Raw genomic sequence first — 26,098 nt, 5'->3', positions numbered from 1 at the left:
AAAATGGATACATTCATATGAACAGGAAACTAAGCAACAGTCAACCATTACTTTAGAGGGCCTAAAATGGTATACAACAATATGCTTTGTGTCACCAATGGAATAGAAAGAAAAACCAGAAACATTGCATCATTTCTCATCATGTCAGTGCCAGTTGTCATCAAACAGTCAACTATATGACAGAGGAAAACACTAGATTCATATCTAGCTGCCTACTTATTTATAGCATAACAACATATTTTTGTTCTTATATCCATCAAAAAATGCACCGAAGGCGATGTTCGTCACCTCAAGAAACTGTCAAATCCTTCCAAAGCCATGTGTGAATGTATCAACATCAGAGTGGAAAAAATATTTCCAGAACTGGTTCAAATACATCCAAAAATACATAACTGTTGAAGTTGAATATTGTTAGAGACAATCAAACAACTTGTTCAAATATGCTTACTTCCGTTATTTTCATCAAGACTTAAGAGCATGTCCTCTTATGTTGAATAGTAAACTCCCAGGTAAATTTACTGGGACATTCTTGCAGATGTACAAACAAAATATCTTAAAGCATTGCTGAATTTTAGTGAATGTTATACATGTAGAAGTAATTATTTTCATGCAAGGATGATTTCTGAACTTCAGTTGTACTTACCAGAAAGACTTAAAAAATTCATTCAAACTGTTCATCAGTATGCAAGTGAGACATAGAGCAACTAAGGGATGTACATCGTCACTTTCCCTCACTTTTTATGAGGAGAACAGGAAAGGGAATGACTAACGGTGGTACAAGGTACCCTCTGCCATGCACTATATGCTGACTTGTGGAGTATTTATTTAGATGCAGATATAATGTACACTGCTGGAAATGGAAAAAAGAACACATTGACACCGGTGTGTCAGATCCACCATACTTGCTCCGGACACTGCGAGAGGGCTGTACAAGCAATGATCACACGCACGGCACAGCGGACACACCAGGAACTGCGGTGTTGGCTGTCGAATGGCGCTAACTGCACAGCATTTGTGCACAGCCGCCGTCAGTGTCAGCCAGTTTGCCGTGGCATACGGAGCTCCATCGCAGTCTTTAACACTGGTAGCATGCCACTACAGCGTGGACGTGAACAGTATGTGCAGTTGACGGACTTTGAGCGAGGGCGTATAGTGGGCATGCGGGAGGCCGGGTGGACGTACCGCCGAATTGCTCAACACGTGGGGCGTGAGGTCTCCACAGTACATCGATGTTGTCGCCAGTGGTCGGCGGAAGGTGCACGTGCCCGTCGATCTGGGACCGGACCGCAGCGACGCACGGATGCACGCCAAGACCGTAGGATCCTACGCAGTGCCGTAGGGGACCGCACCGCCACTTCCCACCAAATTAGGGACACTGTTGCTCCTGGGGTAATGGCAAGGACCATTCGCAACCGTCTCCATGAAGCTGGGCTACGGTCCCGCACACCGTTAGGCCGTCTTCCGCTCACGCCCCAACATCGTGCAGCCCGCCGCCAGTGGTGTCGCGACAGGCGTGAATGGAGGGACGAATGGAGGGACGTCATCTTCAGCGAAGAGAGTCGCTTCTGCCTTGGTGCCAATGATGGTCGTATGCGTGTTTGGCGCCGTGCAGGTGAGCGCCACAATCAGGACTGCATACGACCGAGGCACACAGGGCCAACACCCAGCATCATGGTGTGGGGAGCGATCTCCTACACTGGCCGTACACCTCTGGTGATCGTCGAGGACACTGAATAGTGCACGGTACATCCAAACCGTCATCGAACCCATCGTTCTACCATTCCTAGACCGGCAAGGGAACTTGCTGTTCCAACAGGACAATGCACGTCCGCATGTATCCCGTGCCACCCAACGTGCTCTAGAAGATGTAAGTCAACTACCCTGGCCAGCAAGATCTCCGGATCTGTCCCCCATTGAGCATGTTTGGGACTGGATGAAGCGTCGTCTCACGCGGTCTGCACGTCCAGCACGAACGCTGGTCCAACTGAGGCGCCAGGTGGAAATGGCATGGCAAGCCGTTCCACAGGACTACATCCAGCATCTCTACGATCGTCTCCATGGGAGAATAGCAGCCTGCATTGCTGCGAAAGGTGGATATACACTGTACTAGTGCCGACATTGTGCATGCTCTGTTGCCTGTGTCTATGTGCCAGTGGTTCTGTCAGTGTGATCATGTGATGTATCTGACCCCAGGAATGTGTCAATAAAGTTTCCCCTTCCTGGGACAATGAATTCACGGTGTTCTTATTTCAATTTCCCTTCCTGGGACAATGAATTCACGGTGTTCTTATTTCAATTTCCAGGAATGTACTTCCGAATAAGGCAGAAGTATAAACCTGCATTTTTGGTGCAGTCAAGCAGAACACATTGTATCTGCGATCTTCAGTATGACAATTTGGCTCATGTGCACTGTTCAGTCTGTCAGTGTATCTCAAAGGCTCGTTTCAAGTGTACTCTGTGCATGTGTTTATTGTCAGTTTATGGCAACAAAAACATCCACATGAGAAGATGTCTGTGGAATTGGTGTCCACCATAGCAACAGCATTCAAAAATCTGACCATAGAAGAACACAAAACCTTGCCTTATAGTGGTCACTTGCCATCCTGAATGCCATTTGATACACACTACACAGAAATTTTCACCCATGGGTACCGTGAGGAGAAAACAGCAGAACTGTTAACTGTGTTGTTGGAGGCAACTGGCAGGGCTCTGTCAATCCAGACAGTACACAACCATTTCCACATGATCAGTCTGGTCTCTGAGTAACATTTAATATTAACAGTACAAACTCCGCAGTACTGTAGCACATTAATGGGGGCAATGGAACACGTGGAATGGCAACAGTATGGATGGCTTCAGATTCTTATCTTCAGTGTGAGCAGCATTTGTCCAATACTTCACAATAGCCGTAGAAGAGGGTGGAGGCAGCCAAGTATCAATTTGTGTCTCAGTCATTAAGTCAGTGTTGTTGTCACAGTGTTAATCTTAGTTAAGACTTCTTCAACACACTGTGCATTAACAGGACATAAATATCCACTTCTTATGATACTCTGTGTGCCCAGAAGGGTAGTTGACAACATGGTTTTACCTTTTTACAGTGGATTTTCTTGTTAACAATTCAATATTCACTCTATAGATTAGTCTACAAGTTGTCAGTGTGGTTCCACATTTCTCCTACAGAGGCAGAACTTCACTAAATTCTCTGAACTGTGCTTCAGTTTTTCCAGACACAACTTTAAATGTCTGGGTTGAAGCACTTTTGAACTTGAATCAATAGAAGAGGCACTCATCGAACTCCTTTATGCTCAGAACTTTAGTCACGAAACTACAACACATGGTATGTACCACCTTTATCTACATTATTGACAGGTAGTGCTGATCACATTGCTGTTCTTTCCTGAAGCGAACTATCCATTTCTAGTGGACTTCCTGACTGCATCCAGTTGAAGAGAAGGCTCAGACACTTTAAATACATGGATATGGCTGACAGCCTTCTGCTTCTGTCACAAGTTCTTTGTTACAGTTGTATACAAAACTTATAAATGTAGGTGCTTTCTTGTGCCTGTTGTTGATTATAACTGTAGAGAAGAAGGAAAATAATTAAAATCTCTTGCTGTCCTTTCATTACATTAGAACAGAATTCTGCATAAAAATTGTTTGGTGTTTAATAGAACAGAAATATATTTTGTTTTCTAGGATGATGAAAGTGCTATGAAAGTGTGGAAATGCCTATTTATCATGAGTAAGCAACACTAATGTGTGTCACTATCAAAAAGAGTACATATCCGCTCAACAAAATAACAATAACAAAAAGATATGATTTAGTCCTCCCCTGCAAAAAAAGTTACCATAGTTTTGATCTTCATTTTGACAATCTAAATATAATTAATTTCCTGCAACAAATGCAACCGTATAATTGCAGAAAATGATTTTTTTCTGTGGGGCACCAGAAGTATACTGGAACACAGGTAGTTAAACTCTGTTTATTGTTGCACGTGCTATTACTGCCTCCTCTGTTTTGTCATCACCAGTTATGAAACAACTGGAAATATCTGGACTGAGTGCACTAGTCACTCCTTCTCAGCTGACTGGCTATACTGGGGTAAAATGTCTCCCTTCTACATTTTCTCCAGCAAGCTTCTAACTTGATCGTCACCTCGTATGCTAGCACCAGTAACTAGCAGTACCTTTCGGACACACTAATGTACTCAGTACTTAACCTGTCCCACTGACCAACTCTACCTGCCCTTAGCAGAATACAGCTCAACATGTGGAAGGCCGTGGAGTAGCTATGCAGTGCAGTGGTACTCACTTTATGTCGGGGATGTTGGCCACTAGGTGGTACTTGGACCCGGGGTCGTGGAGTAGCTATGCAGTGCAGTGGTACTCACTTTATGTAGGGGATGTTGGCCACCACGTGGTACTTGGACCCGGGGTCAAAGTCGATCTCCGACCTCAGCACGGGCGGCTTCACTCCACTGTAGTTCTCCCTGGAAGAAAATGGCTCACGTTTGTAAAATAAATTAGACATTGACATAAATTTGTTTGTAGCTACTTGGCTTTACTTTTGGGACCTTGAAATTTATGAAAGTAATTTGAAGAGTGTCACATTGTTTATAGATTAATACTCAACATTAAGGAAAATATTACTTTTTTATTTTAAAACTATCATCACTGAACAACATTTCATTACACAATAAGAAATAAGAAGTTACTAGATTCCACAAAGAATCTTTCACTATGAAAAAGAATTTGTGAAGTAGGAAAGGTGGTTCCGGGAGAAGCAAACCTGTGAGGCTAGGTTGTAAGTCATACCTACATGCTCAGTTGGTAAGAGCACTGCACACAAAAGACGAAGCTCCACCTTTGCATCCCTGTCTGGAAGACAGTTTTAGTGTATCAGCATGTTTTAAAAAGCTTCTTCCATAATGTATTCATTTTTTTACTATTCATTGTTGCTGTGATTTGATTTAAATCTGATATAACTAGTTAGTGCAGTTTTTGTTCATCAGTTAGTACAGATCCCTATATATGAAGGGACTGCAAAAAATAAATTATACATTGTTATGGCATGTGAAGTAATATCTACTGTTGCTGCACTACACTTAAAAGTGACATACATGACAATATTTTTCAACACACGCACACACACACACACACACACACACACACACACACACACACACACACACCATGTCTTTGTAAGCAATGGTCCGAACGGTCTACCAATCGCTCAGTTCCTCAGTGGTAGAAATCTGCTCCTTAGTCATGGGGCCATTCTAAGGCCATTGCGTGAACATCCCCATTGCTGGAAAATCTGTGACTGCTACGGATCAGTTCTACATCTACATCATTACTCTGAAATTCCCACTCAAGTGCCTGGCAGAGGGTTCATAGAACAATTTTATACTACTTCTCTACCATTCCACTCTTAAATGGTGCGTGGGAAAAAGGAACACCTAAATCTTTCAGTTCGAGCTCTGATTTCTCTTATTTTACTATGATGATCAGTTCCCCCCCTATTAGGTGGGTGCCAACAAAATATTTTATCATTCAGAAGAGAAAGTTGGTACTTGAAATTTTGTGAACAGATCTCGCCACAAAGAAAACCGCCTTTGTTTCAGTGACTGCCACCCCAACTCGCGTATCATATCAGTGACACTCTCACCCCTATTGTGCGATAACACAAAATGAGCTGCCCTTCTTTGCACTTGTTCGATGTCCTCTGCCAATCCTACCTGGTAAGGATCCCACACCGCTCAGCAATATTCCAGCAGAGGACGGACAAGTGTAATGTAGGCTGTCTCTTTAGTGGGTGTGGGAGAGGATGGACAAGTGTAATGTAGGCTGTCTCTTTAGTGGGTTTGTCGCATCTTCTAAGTGTTCCCCACAATATTATCTATGTGGTCTTTTCAATTTAAGTTGCTCGTAATTGTAATTCCTAGGTATTTAGTTGAATTGATAGCCCTTAGATTTGTGCAATTTATCATATACCCAAAATTTATTGGATTTCTTTTAGTACCCATGTGGATGACCTTGCACTTTACTTTGTTTAGTACCAATTGCCACTTTTCACACCAGACAGAAATTCTCTCTAGATCATTTTGTCATTGGAATTGATCGTCTGATGATTTTACTACATGGTAAATTACAGCGTCATCTGCAAACAATCCAAGGGACCCAGATTCTCTCTTAAATCATTTATGTAAATCGGGACCAGCATGGGGTCTATGACACTACCTTGCAAAATGCCAGATATCACTTCTGTTCTACTTGATGATTTACTGCGTATCACTACGAACTGTGACCTCTCTGAGAGGAAATCACGAATCCAGTCACACAACTGAGATGATACTCCATATGCATGCAATTTGATTAATAGTCACGTGTGAGAAACAGTATCAAAAGCCTTCTGGAAATCTAGGAATAAGGAATCGATCTGAGATCCCTTGTCAACAGCACTCATTACTTCATGGGAATAAAGAGCTAGCTGTGTTGCACAAGAATGATATTTTCTGAATCTGTGTTGGTTATGTATCAGTAAGTCATTTTGTTCAAGGTGATTCATAATGTTTGAGTACAGTATATGCTCCAAAATCCTACTACAAATTGAGATCAGTGATACGGGCCTGTAATTCAGTGGGTTACTCCTATTTAATTTCTTGGATATTGGTGTGACCTGTGCTACTTTCCTCTGTTGTTAGGACACTGTCATCTGGTTGATGTCGATGGCGTTCCTTCCTGACTGGTATCATCTACATCTGTGCAGCCTTGGTGAAACTGTTGGCTCTACAGCCAGATGCGACATTCCATTTGATCCACATACCACCAGAATTTCACTGTGAAACAGTGTGCGATTTAGATGTTTCACCCACAAAAATCTTACTGTTCTACGTACTTCAACTTTAGAGGATGTTACCAGTTGCTATGCCATTTCACTCCCACATCATGATGCACGTTTTAACTGTATCATGGCAATACTGCGTGTGCAGAAATCTGTGAACATACACTCTCTTCTGATAATGGACCAACCTTTTTGCACAGTAGTCTTAGGGTGGGATTACATGTGTAACTTACTTTCAGGAGTCATCTCATACTTTTAATGAACTACAGTTCCGAGTATAGTGATTCACACTTTAAATGGTCTCAAAAATGTGATCAGACTCTTGGTGCTCTCTTGTCTGCAAGAATCTCTCCCCTGGAACATTCCAAATTTCAACAGTTGAATAATCACTTCACTGCGGTCCTCTCATAGTTGTGGAAATGAGGTCATGTCACATCGTTAGCTGATATTGAGTTTATTGTTTATTGCACAACCAGTTTTGGTCAAAGACCACTATCCAGCACAGAGTTTTGTTAACAGCAGGAGCCACATGCCCACTTAAAGAAAAACTGTATCGAAAATGTAACATTTATAATCAATGGTTAGTTAAGTATTAAATGACAGCCAATGTATTTACCTCTGCATGATTAACATTATTTATAAATATTAGAGAGTTTTTTAAACATTGCCAAGGAACAAGAGTGGCAGGACGTTTATAGTGCCGATAACATAGATGATAAATATAATGCTTTCTGTAAAACATTTCTGATGCTCTTTGAGAGGTGCTTTCCATTAGAGCATTCTAAATGAGGTACTAGCAGTAATAGGCAGCCTGGGTGGCTGACTAGTGGGATAAGGATATCATGTAGAACAAAGCGAGAATTATATCAAAATGTTAGAAGTAGTCACAATCAAGCTACAGTAGCCCACTACAAACAGTACTGTAAGGTACTTAAAAATGTTATTAGGAAGGCAAAGAGTATGTGGCATGCAAATAGAATAGCTAATTCACAGGATAAAATTAAAACCATATGGTCAGTTGTGAAGGAAGTGTCCGGTCAGCAGAACAAGGTCGACGATATAAAGTCAGTTCGGAGTAAAAATATTTGTGTTACTGATAATCAGATGTATGTGCAGTATTTAACAATCATTTTCTGACCATTGATGGTGAATTAAATAAAAATTTAGTTTCTACAGGGAATCATATAACTCTCTTGACATATGCCTTTCTGAGATTGATGTCTGAAATATTCCTCTGTGATACAGACAGGGGGAGACTGAGTCAATAATTATATCACTGAAGACTAAGGACTCTCATGGATATGATGGGGTGCCTAGCAGAATATTAAAGTACTGTGCTGCACATGTTAGCCCTGTACTTAGCCATATTTGATTTTTCCTTTAGCAATGGTCAGTTTCCTGAATGATTAAACTACTTAGTAGTAAAGCCACTTTATAAAAAGGGACAAAGGGATAACATAGACAATTTTAGACGTATTTCTATGCCATCAGTGTTTGCTAAAGTTATTGAAAAGGCTGCATAGGATAATTGATCATTTTGTATCGAACAATTTACTATCAAACATACAGTTCAGCTGTAGAAGTCGTTTAACAACTGAGAATGCTATATTATCTTTTGTCTGTGAGGTACTGGATGGGTTAAACAAAAGGTTTCAAACGCTAGGCATATTTTTTGATTTAACTAAGGCGTTTGATTGTGTTGATCACAAAATATTGCTCCAGAAGTTGGACCATTATGGAATATGGGGAGTAGCTCACAATTGGTTTATCTCTTACTTTAGCAACAGTCACCAAAAGTTCATTATTCACAATGTTGAGAATGGCTGTCAAGTGGAGGGGGGGGGGGGGGGGGGGTGCCCCAGGGATCAGTGTTGGGACAACCTGTTCCTTAGTTATATAAATGATATGCCATCTAGTATTATGGGTAACTCTAAAATATTTCTGTTCGCTGATGACACTAGGTTGGTAGTAAAGGCAGTTGTGTGCAACATTGGCCCAGTTTCAAATAGTGCAGTTCATGATCTAAGTTCATGGCTTGTAGAAAATAAACAAATGCTAAATCACAATAAGACTTCATTTTTACAGTTTCTAACACACACAATTCAACACAACCTGATGTTTTAATTTCACAGAATGGGTTTCCAATTAGTGAAACTGAACAGTTCAAATTTCTAGGTGTTCAGATAGATAGTAAACTGTCGTGGAAAGCCCATGTTCAGGATCTTGTTCAAAGACTTAATGCTCCTATTTTTGCTATTTGAATGGTATGGAGTGAGTGATTGTTTAACACAAAAATTAGTCTACTTTGCTTATTTTCATTTGCTTATGTGGTATGGTATTATATTTTGGGGTAACTTCCCATTCGAAAAGGGTATTTTTGGCTCAGAAGTGGACAGTTCAGGTGATACGTAGTGTAAGTACATGAACCTCTTGTCGATTCCTGTTCACAAGTCTGGGTATTTTGACATTTGCCTCCTCCCCCCCCCCCCCCTCTCTCTCTCTCTCTCTCTCTCTCTCTCTCTCTCTCTCTCTCTCTCTCTCTCTCTCTCTCTCTCTCTTCACAGTCATTTCTTGTTAACAGTATTAGCTTATTCCCAAGAATAAGCAACTTTCACTCAGTTAATTCTCAGCAGTTAATAGTCATGATTCCATCTAAGGTTTCTTAAGTTGCTACCAGAGACTCTGCAATGGGAATGTGGGAATAATGTATTAGAGTCATTCAAAAAGAAACTAGCCAGAGGCTGTAAAATGAAAACCTTCGCTGAAGGGATCATAATGCTATTGCCTTTGGAAGAATGTGCAGCTCCAATAAGAGTGCTGAGGCCCCAAACTTACTGCCAGAGGGACACATGCACATGCACACAGGAGACGACAGTGTGAGTTTGTGAGCATAGTGCCACCCACTGTCCCACGTAGTGCTGGAAACAGTGAAATGGAGGCTGCAAAAGAAGAGCAAAGAGATGTAGTGTTTTTGCTGACAGTGGAAGTAGTGCAGGGAATGGAAATCTATCAAAGAATGGCATAATTATATGAAGAGCATTTCATCTGCATCACAAGATTCAAGATATGGCACAAGCAATTCAAGGAAGGACAGACGTCACTGAAGGACAGATGTCACTGGCCGATGACATAAGATCTGGAATGCCACACTGCAGTACCATTATCAAGGTTCTGCAAGTGAATTTCATCATTACTAGAGACTGGTGGGTTACAGTGGCAGCCATTGCCCGAGAGTTCAGGCAGAGCATCAGAGTTGCAACAGACATGTAGTTCTCCCCATACACTTGTGTTGTTGTTCAATGAATTTATGTTCTGCACACTCCTCCTGGTGTAAGGAAATGCAGTACACTGCTTCTCTCTTCTTCTGAAGCCTCCATTTCATTGTTTTAAGCACTGGTGAGTGCAGTGGATGAGTGACGCATGCAAGTGCTTACTGTGTGAAGATGGGAGTGTGTGTCCGTATCCCTCTAGTGGCGAGATTAGGGCCTCAGTGCTGTTGCAGGGACTACCCTTCTTTTGTAAGCAATGGTATAACAATCCTGTCAGTGGTTTTCATTTTATAGCTTCCGGTTTTTTTTCTTTTAAAATGACAGTAATACATCACTCGTGTAGGATCAGCCAGTGACCTCCACCAGGGAACCTCTAATAGCAGTGTTTGGATCTCACTGGTGGAAACGCCACTGGCAATGGAAGGTCAAATCAGAAGCGATGGTGTGCTCAGGTGGTGCTGTCAATTTAGGCAGCTACTCACAGAAAGTTGAAGTCAGGGTTCGTCATCTTGTCTAGCATTCATTTTCGTTAGCCCCCATATGTCTGCTACATTGCAAATGCAGTATTTCCGAACAGTTTTCGACGATATCAATAAATATCACAGTGAATTCCTTGACTTCATCCTTGTCATCTGTACATCTCAGTGGTGGTCCTGTGGATCTTGGCAAAAAAATAAAAACAAGCAGGCACTAACTGATTTCCTTCTTTCATTCTACATTCTTGTACAACTCTGCTACTTCTCTTTCCCCAATGGTCGAACACTAATATTTAACCTTCCGTACTTTGAAAAAGTCTGATGGAACTTCGCAGCAAACCTGTGACTAACCGGAGGAAGAGTAGAATTACCTTACACCTCGATTTGGGAGCCATCAGGATTATTCAAAGGCAGAATGTGTACATCAACAGGGGTTTACTACCTATACACCATTTAGCTCAATCTACTTACAAAATGACTGACAGAAGAGACTTTACAAGGAAGGAATAAGATTCTTCATGGCACAGAACAGTCCTGAAGATTTATGTATGTTGATGACTTAGTGCTCTTGGCTACACAAGAAGGAACCCGATAAACATTTAACATCCTGGCGGAAACAAGAAAGAACTATTGAATGACTGCCAACTCAAAAGCACCAAAGGTAATTGGAATGCCTGAAAGTGTAGTTTCACTGCAAATCTTAGCGAACAAGTTACAATCCCCAGCAATTATGTTGTTAATGGTAACCTGCAGCACCAAAAAAATTACAAAGGTTGGCACTTCAAAATCTGCATATATAATGGTAAAGTCCAGTTTGAATTGTACAAACTCTAAGAGACTGTGTTGAGTATTTTTCCCTGGGTGGCTCAGAAACACAAAAGTTGTGGAAGTGAAAGGGAAAATATAAACTGTAGTAAGAGGTGGCAAATGTACATTAAATTCAGATGCCGTAAGGCCCCTATGGACTTGTAACCATCTAAGTGAGAAAGGTTTTCTTTCTTCAAATCATAGGAGAACGATGCATCACACAGTGGGAATGTTGTAAGTGTAACAGCATAGTGTAGGTGAGTGTGTTAAGTGCTTGTATACTGTAGCAGTATGCTAACTATTTGGATCCATGGGGAGGATTCTGCAAAGGTGTTAAGTACCCTGTATTAAAGGATTTAAGGCATAAATAAAGCATCCACTGTTGTTTTGAAACTGCTTCAGCATTTACAACCGGTTGTACTAATTGAATGCCATCTGTTGTCAGTCACAGTCACACGTATACAATAAAAATAAAATACACTATTTCACCATCATTCTTTGCATGGCAGTATCATGATACGATGTCATGAAGTAAAAATGTCATTATTGTGAGACAGCAGAAACCTGAGTCAAATTAAGGCACATGCTTATGTAAGGGGTACACAGGTGAGTGACCTACTGCACTTGGTATTAAGTGCTGTGACAACATATCAGTTGATCTCTCAGTGTCAATCTTCAGGAGAAGTAAACCAGAAAATCTGTACGACACCAGATCTTACTGCCAAGTGCAGTGCACTGATGTATGTGCTTCCTGACCAGTGGTGTTTACAGTATAACAGAACAACTTTTCATCAGTATAATGTGGAAGAGATTGCGTACAAAAGAATATAAGGAAAAATAAACAAAAGTGCTTAAAGTGATTTACAAAACAACAGCATCAAAAGTAAAAAACAAAATGAGGCTGCATGTTATAGAAAACAGTCTACATGTACTACAGTAAATATTTTACTGGTTATCAAGAATTAAGTTGTGTGTGCAAGGAAGCATGAAAATAATAAAGTGGTTTTATGTAGCAAAGTGAACTCAGTCAAAAACACTAAGTACTTCATATTTATTAAGCCGTACGAATTACTACATTGTACTAAGAGCCCTATTAACAAACAAATATGAAACTGAAGTACGATAGTACTCCATAAGGTCCAAGACATTGCGTGTATTTAAATGTAAAGGAAGCTTCTTAAATATTAAACAACGGAAAACCCAGGGTGGATAACATTAATATTTTGAAAAGGATGGATTGCTGCTCACCATATACCAGACACATGGAGTTGCAGACAGACACAACAAAATTCTATGAGACACGTAAGCTTTCACACGACCACTGTCTCTGGCCCCACCAGCCAGAGACAGTGGGCATATATGTGTGTGAGCTGTTTTTACATGAATGTGTGTGTGTGTGTGTGTGTGTGTGTGTGTGTGTGTGTGTGTGTGTGTTTGTTTTTAGTTCAGAAGGAAGCCTTTTGGCTGAAAACTTAAATGTTTAGAAGTCTTTTTTTTTTTTTCTTGTTGTGTATGTCTGTCTGCGACTCAACATCTCCACTATATTATTCTCAAGTATTTTATCTTATAGTAATAGCTGACTATTTGAATTTGCATCTCAGTTGCATTGCACTAAGATCACTGAACGATTGTGCAATTAGTACAACTGGCAGTGAAAATTAAAACATTTTCTAAAGAGGAGCTGAGATGGCGATTTACTTACATGTTCAAGTATCAATCACTGTGGCAGCACAAAAACAGAACATGTATATTATTAAGATTGGTACAGCTCACTAGAGACCATACAAATGTGTAGGAGAGCAACTCAGAGAATTTAAATAAAAGCTGTTTGAAGATAGGACCACAGTGAGTTAGTTGTTTGCACCACATTTGTACAGCATATGCCTTACATATTACAATGGGATGATGATAAGATACAACAACACACAGATAATTGTTTCCCTACCTCCATACAGAACGGAGCAGGACATGGATTAGTACTATGCTACAAGATTGCCATTAATAACTGTAAGAGTATTGAGATGGGAAATTTAGTGGTGACTCACAAACTACTACTATCAAACAGAACTGAGGAGGTCGCCGGGCTTAATATCCCTAAATGATGGACAGAGCTCCACCCTCAACAATTTTATGGGCACTCATACCTCATTAGACTACACACAGGTTTGAAAGGTAACCCAGGAGCTGCTAGAGCATCTGGCATTTGGAAACTCTACAGCACCTTTCCTCCCCTTTCTTGCCAAATGCTGGTGCTGAAAAATTTCTTTCCCCACTTGGACTTTAATCAGTTATTACTGGATGAAAAGCCACTGTACTAGTACACATTTGTGAGGTCAGTTACAGAGGACAGTTGGTTTGTACAATAAGAACTGATTAAGAGAAGATATATACTGTGGTTTAGTGAAGTGTATCAATGAAATACAAAAATGGTTGTGCACTGATCTTTTAAGTTTCATTTCGTAATTAGGTATGAAATGCAACAGCTTCTCCCACTATAAATTCAGTATTGAATGAGATCTGCCCGAACTCTCTGTGGACATGTGCTATCTTTAATTGGAACAAAATAATTGCTAAAGTGTTTGTATGATAACTGTGTGCACATTTTGTCCTTTCTGTATCGGATGATTGATCTGGTTCATGAAATACAGGCAAGATTAAAAATATGGTAATGGAAAGTTGTTGGTGGACTATAAATAATAGGATTACAGACAGTAATTCACTGTATAGTTGAGGTGCTGAGTGACTTACAGGTACACAAACAAGTCAGAACACTTGTAAGATTTTCAGAGTTACGGGGGTAAGTTTTTGTTGGATAGTAGCCTCTTTGTTTGTCATCATAAAACAGTATCGATCATTTATTTTTGTGATTTTCATACATAAAGTTCAGTTACATCCTTACAGATTTACTTTTGAAGTAATTTTTGTGCAAATAATGTTTATGCATGTGTCCCTATCACAGCCAAATTAGCTGTTAATTCATTTTATTATTTTTTAACCACAATATAAAATTAAAAAGTTTCAAACAATTATTTCTATTTATTAAATTAGATTCTTTACATTCAAATTATTGTTGTGTTTTTATAGTTCTGTGCCTCAATAGGTGAAAATGGAACTGTTAGAGGCTCACTTTGTTTTCTGTCTGTCTCTCTTTTCCTCAGGAACGAGCACATATATCAAGTTGAAAATTATGTAGCATACTAAGGCCTATGGTCCCTTGTTGATGTAACAATTTAAAGCTTCTAAGCCAATGGAGTAAAAAGATATGGCCATATATGTCACATATTTTGATATTCACTCGTCAAAATCTATAGGTTCTTCCCAATGATCTACAATGATGAAACTTGGCAAGACGTCAGGTTTCACAGTACAAGTAGAGTATCTGAAAATTGTTAAATTGTAATTATATCACACAAAAAATACATTTCTTTTGCCATTTTTTATCTGAGGTCAAAACTGAAATTAAAACAATCAGTAGTTCTCCATTCAGACTGACTGAGTCACAATGACAAAAGTCAAATATCGGGCAAAAGATGACTTTGTTTTTCATATGATGCATTTTGAAATTTATCCATCATCAGATATCCAGGAGTATTGCTTAATGTCGATATGGCTTTTCAAGTTCTATGTGAAACAAACTATCGCAGACTAGTCATATACAAGTTGAAACCCCATATCTGTGTGCAGCATTCACTCCTGGATATCTGATAGTGGATAAATTCTGAAACACATCATATGAGCAATAAAATCATTCCTTGCCTTATGTTTGACTTTGCCATTTGCAGGCATTCAAACTAAAATGATGTGATGTGTGATGTGGTGGTGGCGGCCCTCAACTGCACACCCTCTAACTCAGAGTTGAAATATTAAAAGTTTTGGCTGGTTTCGTTGTTGCAGGGCTGGGATACATAGTTCCTGCATTACAAGCCAAATACTGTCGAGTCTACAGTATATAATATGAATATACCCATGAATCGAATGGTCAAAGGTTCCTACCACTTGGCAGTTGCGAATTTTGAATGTAACATAGACATTTATAAATAAAAGATTGCAATTAAATACATTCTGCAGGTACTATTGTAATGACTTTAAATGACAGGTATTATAGCAGAAGTACCTTTAAGAATGCCCTTTATTTCTGTAAAACACTTATTGATGTCGATGGTCGAGCAATTAAATAAAATATAACTTCAATAACAGGGAAGCAACAGATTCCTACTTCACGTAATTAGTTATGAACAACAACACAGCTCGTGAGAGATATTCACTTCTAAACGCATACTACATCTTTACTGCAGAAGCCACGGAAGTCTCACAAGTGCACAAGTCGGCATAACGAAATATATCTATCTCCCACAACCACCCAAACGCAAACTGCTCCACTCTCCAAGTCTTTCCCACGACTGCGTGTCTGTCACGCTGTACTATCCAGGACTCTCTGCAGGTCCTGTGTGACTGTCCCTTGCACCACACTGTTCAGAAATGCATCGTGTCCTCTCTCGAAATGATCCTTCTCTCCCCACTTCCACACAGTCTCTCGACATGTCCTTTCTGGAATGATCGCTGTGATTGGCTAGAGCGTTCCCACCCTGTTCCCAAGCCAACGCACATTCACAAACATTATGAAACACATTCAAAATACTGGATTTATATTTAAATAACTTTAAATTAAATAAATATTCCTATGACTGGACTATAAACACACTCTAACACACATTATTAAATACATTAAATAAACATATATCAAAGGAATAGAACAGAAGTAAGCCAGTAGCCTAATGTCTCTGTGCTTTCTTAAACACATTAAATAACTGATCAATTTCTTCATGAATAGTATATATCGGATATAAACAAAGATATAGATGAATAAATATATTTACAAGCATGCTGCTACCGTTTTTTCATGTAACTGTGGAGTAATTATGGCCTGACACGATCAATAATAATCGGCCACTTTGACCTCCAATAATTCATGTACTATCCAAGTTACATGTCTGTAATTCCTACCAGTTTAGATTTACACTAATAGCTTTCCAAAGACTCATTGATCGACAAAATTGGATGAACTATATAGCTTTCGGAAATTCGTTGCTGGGTGTTACTTGTATAATTTACAGTCAGACACTAAACTTTATTAGTTTAAAGACATTGAAAATCTGATTACACCATCAGAATCATCATGCAGTTAGTGGTAATGTACATGTTTATTTTTAAGGTCTCCTTATTCCTCTGGCTTTTATTAATTTCTACATGAGCTGTGTAATGTCTGCCATTATGGTTTCAGAAAGTCTGCCATTATGGTTTCAGAAAGTGTGCCACCTTTGGCACTCCATGGCATACAGATCTCCTTCATCGACACACAGCCCATTCTGTGACACAGCATTAACACGGAATTCCCAGCCTCGTGGTCAGCCCGAACTGGGACTACCCCTCTTGCTCCGGCTAACGTATGGAACCACCAGTTCCGCTAACGAGCCCCGGCTTGCTGAGCGGCCCATGCGGCCTCACCAATTCTGAACATAGAATATTTCAGGGCGCCACAACTCACCCGTTACCTCACACACCTCCACTTATTAACATTCTGGCTTGCCAGAATTTCAAATAATTGTGACAAGCATCCAAAAACTATAAAACAAGAATAATATTTTATGTCAGTTCACATATATCTGTGTATCTGACTATACCTGTAAGTTAGTTATATATTTGAGAGTTCTGTGTCAAAAGTTATGGCAGTAGTCATGTCAGTGTGTACAGAGAGGATGCAATTGTAAGTCTAGAATGAGATTATTGAGTACAAATGTTAAGCAACCAAGAACAAGCAGCTGTGAATAAACTGAAGAATTCAACAAAAATAGATATTGAATTTGATTCCTAAAGAGTATCACAATCATTAATTCTCCTGCAGCATATAAAGATCAAGAATCCAGGACTACAACAGAACATCCACAATGAATTTTTGACTAGATCTTTCCTACAAAAGTTCAGTAAAAATATGTTTGTTGCCTGTTCTCAAATATCTCTTGAAACATCGTAAAATACCTGATCTGTTGGTGTAAATTGCAATTACAATTACAGTGTCAGTACATTTTGCAGCTGTAAATAGTTGCAGGAGACATTCTTCGGAGGTAACTAGCACCTACCACATACACTGAAATGACAAAAGACACGGAATACATCCTAATATCATGTCGGAGCACCTTCTGCATAGTGTAGTGCATGAATTCAATACAGTATGGACTCAGCAAGTCACTGGAAGTCCCCTGCAGAAATATTGAGCCGCACTACCTCGATAGCCATCCAGACTTCCTAAAGTGCTGCCGTTGCAGGTTTTTGTGCAAAAACTGACCTCTCGATTACATCTCATAAATGTTTGATGGGATTCAATCTGGGTGGCCATATCATTCTATCTGAATTTTGCAGAATGTTCTCCTAACCAGTTGCAAACAATTGTGACCTGGTAACAGGGGACATTGTCATCCATAAAAATTCCATCGTCGTTTGGGAACATGAAGTCCACAAATGGCGGCAGATGGCCTCCAAGTAGTAACCAAACACAACCATTTCCAGTCTATGACCATTTCAAATGGACCAGAGGACCCAGTCCATTCCATGTAAAGACAGTCCACACCACTACCGAGCCACCACCAGCTTGCACAGTGCCTCATTCACAATCAGGTCCATGGCTTTGTGGGGTCTCCACATTCGAACCCTACCGTCAGCTCTTACCGACAGACTGGAACTCATCTGACCAGGTCACACTTTTCCAGTTGTCCAGAGTCCAACTGATACAGTCACAAGCCCAGGGGAGGCACTGCAACCAATGTCGTGTTGTTAGTAAAGACACTCACGTGTGTCGTCTGCTGTCATAGCCCATTAATGCGAAATTTTGCCGCACTGTCCTAACAGATACATTCATTGTATATCTCACCTTGATTTCTGTGGTAGCTTGTCTTTTAGCACTAACAACTCTACACAAATGCCACTGCTCTCAGTTCTTAAGTGAAGGCCATCAGCCACTGTGTTGTCTGTAGTGAGAGGTAATGCTTAAAATTCAATATTCTCAACACACTTTTGATGCTGCATTCCCTAATTATTTCTAAATTGAAATGTCTCGTGCATCTACCTCCAACTATCATTCCACATTCAAAGTCTGTTTATTCTCATTGTGCGGCCATAATCGTGTCGGATACCTTTTCACATAAATCACCTGAGGACAAATGACAGCTCCACCAACGCACTGCCCTTTTATACCTTGTGCACGCAATACTACCGGCATCTGTATATGTGTATATTGGTATCCCAAGACTTAAGTCACCTTCTGTATGAATGCACATGCACCTGTATAGGTGCATTGCCCCACCTTACTAGAATGTACCAGTATTTTAACCCAGCTGATGGGCATGATCATTGACCAGCTGTCTACAGAAATAAATGGTCACTACCAAACTCTGGCCAAGAGGAGGGAGAACCACCCAATGATGGAACGTGCTGCCTAGCACAATGTAATAGACTTAAAGAGCCATTTAGTAACCCATCTTTTGTAAGCCCCCTCTTTCCCCAAATACCAGCTTCTCTTAACTAAGTAGATGGAAGGAGGAGAGCAGAAAGATTAGTCTTTAACATCCCATTGACAATGAAGTCATCAGAAATTGCTATTTGGATAGAAATTGTCCTCATAACGCATCCATTGACCGTGATGCTCTCGGCCTCAATCTCTGCTAGCTCTGTTCCCCTGCTCCACCACCATACACTCTATGTGAGCTCACACCCTCTTCTCTGCAGCCTCCCTCTTCCTCTGTTCTGTCTTCCCCTCCCAGTGCACTCCTCTACATCATCGTGGGTTGTGCACAACTTCCGCTGCCTGCGCCTGAGTGAGCTCACAGCTGCCATCTTCTTACTCTGTGCACCTACTGTCCCCAGTCGCACTGCACTGCCAGTATATTATAGTCAGTTTCTGCACTTCTGAAGGAGGATTGGTCCAGAAGTTCAGCAATATTTTTGATCTTGGTTACTTGTCTATCAATCGCTCAAGTTGACCATTACTTAATGAGCTATCACCATGCTTCATTTACAGAAATATGGGCAGCATTATTAGATGAACACTGTAAGAATGAAAGTGATTTTTTCTGGTGAACCAACTCTGAATATGATGCCACTACAGAAAGATTCTGACTCACCGAAAGTGACCCATGTGTTGAGTACATGGCCAGACATGAAGTGCAGCTGAGTGTAGACAAAGAAAGAAATGATCATTGCACAAGTGAAAGTCTCCTCTTGGGAAAGGTTGTCCTGTTGGTGACAACATTGTGCTCCATATTCCATCTGTGAAGCCTGCCACGAAGCTTGTCAAAAATGAGAAGGAAGCATGGCATTTATTGGTAGCCTGTAATTGAGAATGAAGCTGTAGTCACAAAAGGTTAGATCAGTATGTGAATGTCTCAATTTCATCAAAGTGTTTCCTCCTCCCCTCTACCCCCTCCCATGTATGTCTTCAGTGCATAACATAGACATAGTGAATGGTGGAGCCCTTGTGAAGGACTTCCGTAGCTAAGGCACTGGATTTATGTACGTTGTACAGGGCACTGGGACCAATATTCTAGAAAAACTAGTGTTTGCTGTGTTTGGATGTGTGGTTTTCCCTGAGAAATCACTAACCGGCATCTAATTCCTAATTGAAGTAGCAACATCTCAGCCCCACTATCAACTTTGAGAACAAAGAAAATAATTGTAAGCAGACATGAGGTCTCTGATGTGCCATTGCAAGTACTCTAGATTGTGGGAAACTACTTATCACTCTGCCAAATCATGCTAGAATGACTTTTTTCATGTCAGAGTTATCAGACTATGAACTGAAAGAATAAAATGGAATATCAGTACACTTGTGACACTTTCAGGAAGAAACAAAAAGGAGGCAAGAAAATGTGTACAGAACAGAGCATATTAGTTGTCTTGTTTGGACCAGAAGCAGGCGACTTCAGTCGCATCAGGAGTTGATGACATGACCCAATGAGGCTGCAGTGGGTGGGGCATTCTGGGAAGTAATGTGCGTGTGGTGTTGTGTGGACCCCATAGGTCAGGCTTACTGTTTCTGTCCGGGATCTCTTAAGGGATTTCCAGACTTGAATGTTTTCTTAATGGTCGGGGCTACTTTTTTGATGGCAGCATCCAGAAGTTGTGTTTCAAAGGTAGAGTTTGTTGTTTGTCGTCCCTGGTGTTTCAAATTTCAGCTTTGGGATAGTCATTTGAATGCGATATAGTAGACGTCATTGTTTTAGATATGGTAGAAACAAGAGTCTCTCGGTGCTCCATAACACACAAGGCAAGCTGATTCGTGCATTGGGTCACAGAAAGGAATACCTGCTCTAACAGGACCATACCTGGTAGAACATCCGTTATCTGAAATGAATGTTTAGTTTAACCAGGGCGTATACGACCCGGGACAACCGGGAGATCCGGGAAAAACCCGGAAATTTTTTGATCTGGGAGAAAACTGGGAAAAACCCGGGAATTGTTTAGAATTCCAGGAATTTTTCATTGTTTTAGCTTTCAGTTAAATTTTTGTGAGTGTGACTGGTAAGAACCAATACTTTAACAAAGGATATTACTGTATCCTGCCTACTGCAGAATAATACTGCAGCAGCAAAACATGAACGAGAGAAAAAAGAAAACGAAAATAAAACTTAAGTTGCAAAGGAAATGCACCATGTACAACAACAAAACAGTGATGATACAAGCGTCTGCTAACAGCTAAGTGTGTCAAAGGGTTTAGGAAGACTATGCACTGCCTTATAACAACAAACTGCCTCCGATGAGCGTGTCGTGACAACTGTTTAAATTAGATTCGTTTGAGATGTTGCGGGCGGGCTCTTGAGTTAAATCAGTTGAGTCGCGTACGAGTAGTACCTACTCCCGCTTCTGGTTACAGAAGTGTGACTGGGCGCTACTGCTTAATATTGCCTCGGTTTGGGAATATAGTAAATCTGAGGATGATGCACAGAGCAGTCTGTGTTGAGGTGGGAACCGTCCAAGTGACCTGTGTTTACGATCAGTGATTTTCTTGTTTCCTCTTCGTTTATTGCTCTCATGTTAAATGACAACAAAACAGATTTTTGTGGCCGGGAGCTATCAAATGAATTAAAATATGTTCACATAATTATGGAAGGCTAAAATATGTTATTAGTTTCAGATTTTATTTCCGCCTTTCAGACAGAACAATTAAGTTATTTTTGCCGGTTTGGTAAAGATATTTGGCTTAAAGTTAATCTTTTCTACTGAGGCAGTCAATTTACTTGAAATGAAGTGTTTAATTTCACACTATTGGCTGGTTTCAACTGTTCGCTGCATTTCAAGTTTACGTATGGCATTATGCCATAATAAAGGACCTAACAAGAGATAATACAGTACTGGTACTCCAAGAACATTTACATACGAATGTGCATTTTAAGCCGAATTATGGGTTTAGTATAGTTCACGAAATTCTGACGCTCTTGAAGTATCATCTGATGTCTTGTTTCTTTTATGCGATACGTAAGATCTTTTAATCTTTTACACGTACGAACATATGGGCTTCCTGCGTTATCGTAGCTGCGCAAGCACGGTGACGCCTGTTATTTGGCGTTCTCTTGCAACTGCTGAAACGAACCTATTTCTAACAGGTCGCTGGAAAATATTGCAAATGGTGGTTTGAAAAGCATTACATTCAAAGCAGATTTCCTTTTACGCAAGATGAACTATGTGCAAGAATGTACGATGAATTTCTTAAATAACAAAGTGTTTGACTCTCATTTAAAAATCAACTCTTTGAGGACGACCATTTAGAAGAATTTCGAGTCAAAAATATCAGAGATTTACGTCGTTTTGCTGGCACATTTGTGAGATCTATCTTAAAGTGTAACACATGCAAAAAAGATCAACATTATATGTGGAAGCTTAGCTTCTCTTCCAGCTTATTAATCTCCGAGACCAATATTATATGTGAATGCTGTGCATATTAATTTAAACCATTAACTTTTCTTATTTGTGTGTTCGCGCTACTTAAGAGTGATCTTGCTATTGGCTCACTACATCATGTGTTCCATGCTGCCATCAGCTGGCGAGATCACGTGACAGGAGCTATGACTGTCTTACAGAAGCGCATCGGAATCTCGATTTCAATGTTTCGGAAAGTAACATGCGGTGTTTGGTGGAATTCAAATTTATAGCTTCATAATACGAAAATATGCAGTGTACATGTTGCTGCACATCAAAGGTCTTTCAAAACGTATTTTCCCTCCCTCTGAGTTTCGTTTTCTGAAGTGCCAGGAAATTCTACTTCCACATATAAAACCATAGGACTGATGAGTTTTACAGTGCCGAGGAATAGTATACTGTCACTTAACACGGAAAACGTGTATTTTCATCTGGGGGAAAGTGTATTTTTAACCGGGAAATCCGGGAAATTTTTTTTTCCTTGTCCACGTATACACCCTGTTAACGATGGCATCTAATTAACTGTAACCTCTGTCCAGAAACTTCCTCATAATGATTTCTGCAGAGAAGAACCACCAATACTATATCTCAGGGCTTTTAGGCGTAAGTACAGTTTACATCAAAGATACATGATTGCTTAGAGACCCTGACCCTTATCTGCCTGTCTGAAGTCAAAAGTAGAGTGCCTAGCTATTTCTGTCTCTTGCATTTATTCAATATGTTCCCAGTGGATATCACTGATTTCCAAACACTGAAGGCTCTGCTGAAGGGAAGACAATACTGGCCTGCTACTGACCTCCAAAAGCAGGAGCAGATCACCTCAAAGTCATCCGAAATTAAGGCTTCTCAAACACATTCCAGGTAGAAAGTTAAATGAATAAAACATTTTGTACATCCATTTGTGTGTATCAATTATCATGTTCCATGAAGTTTCCTGATAGTTACTAAATTAGAATAGTATTTTGTAACACTGTGTTGTTACTGACATTAATTTTGTGTGAAAATAAGCCAGTACCCATTCACATTATCTGTGCAGTACTGTAATGACATACCTGAGCCTCCAATAGTCACAATTGTAGCGCGTCTTGGGCGTGCGGCCCTCGAAGATGTCCCAGCGCCACAGGTCGAGCACAAGTGCGTACGGCAGGAAGGCGAGCTTATCGAGTGCCTGCGCGAACAGGTAGTTGATGTTGTGTGGCAGGTCGTCGACCGAGTTGCGCAGCAAGCCGAGCGTCTGCAAGTGCTGTGGTGTCGATACTGACAGAGCTATCATGTCGCCCACTGCCTCGTGCAGCCCTGCGGACACAAAACAGAGACCAGTAATTAACTTCTCCCAACAGGTTGCTCCAAAAGTAGCCCAGTGGAAGAGGTGAAGCCCATCAACAATTGTGGCACTGGAATGTAGTTTACCTGAATCCGCTATTATTCAGTTTTAATAATTGGCGGAGGAAAAACATGCAATAATAATATTAATTTGATAAATTTAACTGTATCAAAAGGAACTCTCTTTTGAGAAAAGTATAATCTGTTGGGCAGTACTTACTTACGAAAAGCAAGTTTACAGAGTTGGATATTGAGTTATCAAAAGCTTTTGGTTATTAGCTATGAATGTTGCATGTGGATCTGACTGTTCATCCCTACATGTAGAGGCATGGCTTTTGATTACCTTAAGAGTACAAAAAACTCTAATAATCGTATGCAATTCAGTAACAGGAAAGAGGATGAGAAATGGTTGTATCCTTTGAATATAAATACATATCACTGAGACCAGTTTACTTCTATAAACTGATTTGTGATGAGACTGTAAAGTCTCAAAAACTAAAATATTTGTAAGTGGCTTGTCACCCACCCAGATAGCCAAGCATGTTAAAGTGCCACTTCTGGGATGGGGAAGTGTATTGAATCCATCTGGCAGATTAAAAACAAGGGTCAGTATGCCGGTCAACCTGGATGTGGTTTTTAGATTGTTTCCCCATATCTGACTAGTGAATACCAGGCTGGTATCCAAGTTCCGTCTCAGTTACACGATTTGCAGACATTTAGAAACCATTCGCACACTTTCATATGGATAATACCGCACCATGCAGACATTTCGGGTACACGTACTCCCTCCTGTCAGGGGGAAGGTGGGTTGGTGACAGGAAGGGCATCCATCCACTCCTTAAATTAACCACGCCACCTCCACAGTAACCATGCTCACCCAGCATAAATGTCAAAGACAAAGAAAAAGAAGCTGATAAGTGGCTGGTCACAGTTATTTGTATTAATAAACAGTCATGTGCTCCACAGTGTCCATAATTGATAAGCTTAAGGTTTGTATCCTACCTCTTATGTTATTCATTCTGTATATAGAGAAGGCAGTAAAGAAAAACAATGAAAAATTTTGAGAGCGAATTAAAGCATATAGAGAATAAATAAAAACTTTGTGGTCTGCCGATGAAACAACCCTGTCAGAGGCGGCAAAGGAGTTGCACGATCAGTCGAGTGGAATGGATAGCATCTTGAAAAGAGTTTATGAGATAAACATCAACAAAATGTAAATCAACAAGTAATGGAGTGTAGTCAAAATAAATAAGGTAATGCCGAGGGTCTCAGATTAGGAAATGGGACACTGAGAGTAGTAGACAAGATTTGATATTTTTGTAGCAAAATAACTGATGATACTAGAAGTAAAGGTATAAAATATAGATTGGAAAAATAGCAAAAGTTTTTCTGAGGAAGAGGGTGGAAGTTTCTTACAAATGTATTTGTCTGGAGTGTTGCCTTGCAAGGAAGGGAAACATGGACAGAAAAAAAAGGCTCTGAGCATTATGGGACTTAACATCTGAGGTCGTCAGTCCCCTAGAACTTAGAACTACTTAAACCTAACTAACCTAAGGACATCACACACATCCATGCCCGAGGTAGGATTCAAACCTGCAACCGAAGCGGTCGCGTGGTTCCAGACTGAAGCGCCTAGAACCGCTCGACCACAGCAGCCGGCAGACACGGACAGTTTATAGAACTACCAACAAGAGAACAGAAGCTTTTTAAATGTGATACTACAGCAGACTACTGCAGATTAGATGGGTATATCAGATGAGCAATGAAGAGGTTTGGGGGTACAACCTGACTAAAAGCTGAAGATTTATGTTAGTATGTCTTACTGTGAGGTAACAATGGATATTTAATTTGGTAATGCAGTAAAGTGTGTGTGTGTGTGTGGGGGGGGGGGGGGGGGGGGGCATAAAATTGTAGAGGAAGGCCAAAACTCAAATGCAATAAGCAGGTTCAAGTGAATGCAGGGTGCGGCAGTTAAGGGGAGGCTTACACAGCTTAGACTGGTGTAAGCTGCTACAACAACAACAACAACAACAACAACAACAACACACTGTTTGCCTATGCGTGGCCATTTTGTTTGCATCAGTACCTGGGTTGGCAGCATCGCGGAACACCTTGGGCTGGTTGCGGTACTGCAGGAAGTACTGGATGTGCCCCATCTCGTGGTGTGCTGTTACCAAGTCTGTCATGGTCACCTGGGTGCACATCTTGATCCTGTAAAGACACCACCACCATCAAAACCACCCTCTTAATTTTTAATATGAGGGCAGTTCATTGAATACTCATATTTGAACCAAGAGGACTTACTTGTTGGTCATTTTGGATTTGGCAGCCATTGCAGTAAATTGTGATATGTGGTTTTTGCAGAAAAAGTGCAGTATAGTTAGAAAGATTTGCAATTTTCAGATGGGAAAAGA

At 40.4% G+C, this 26,098-nt stretch overlaps 1 protein-coding gene across 1 annotated transcript in view; it reads right to left on the bottom strand.

Moving 5' to 3' along the window:
- LOC126293252 (angiotensin-converting enzyme-like) overlaps window positions 1-26,098 on the bottom strand; it is a 1,024,671-nt gene that overhangs the window by 732,950 nt on the left and 265,623 nt on the right. Inside the window, exons 12-14 of the mRNA XM_049986369.1 lie at window positions 25,771-25,895; window positions 23,414-23,657; window positions 4,392-4,490 (exon numbers count right to left, since the gene is read on the bottom strand). Coding sequence (XP_049842326.1) covers window positions 4,392-4,490; window positions 23,414-23,657; window positions 25,771-25,895 — 468 coding nt within the window. The remainder of the gene's footprint in view (window positions 1-4,391; window positions 4,491-23,413; window positions 23,658-25,770; window positions 25,896-26,098) is intronic.

Source organism: Schistocerca gregaria, chromosome 10 (genome assembly GCF_023897955.1).
Source record: "Schistocerca gregaria isolate iqSchGreg1 chromosome 10, iqSchGreg1.2, whole genome shotgun sequence".
NCBI classification, from domain to species: domain Eukaryota; kingdom Metazoa; phylum Arthropoda; class Insecta; order Orthoptera; family Acrididae; genus Schistocerca; species Schistocerca gregaria.
This window is presented reverse-complemented; position numbering and strand designations above follow the sequence as displayed.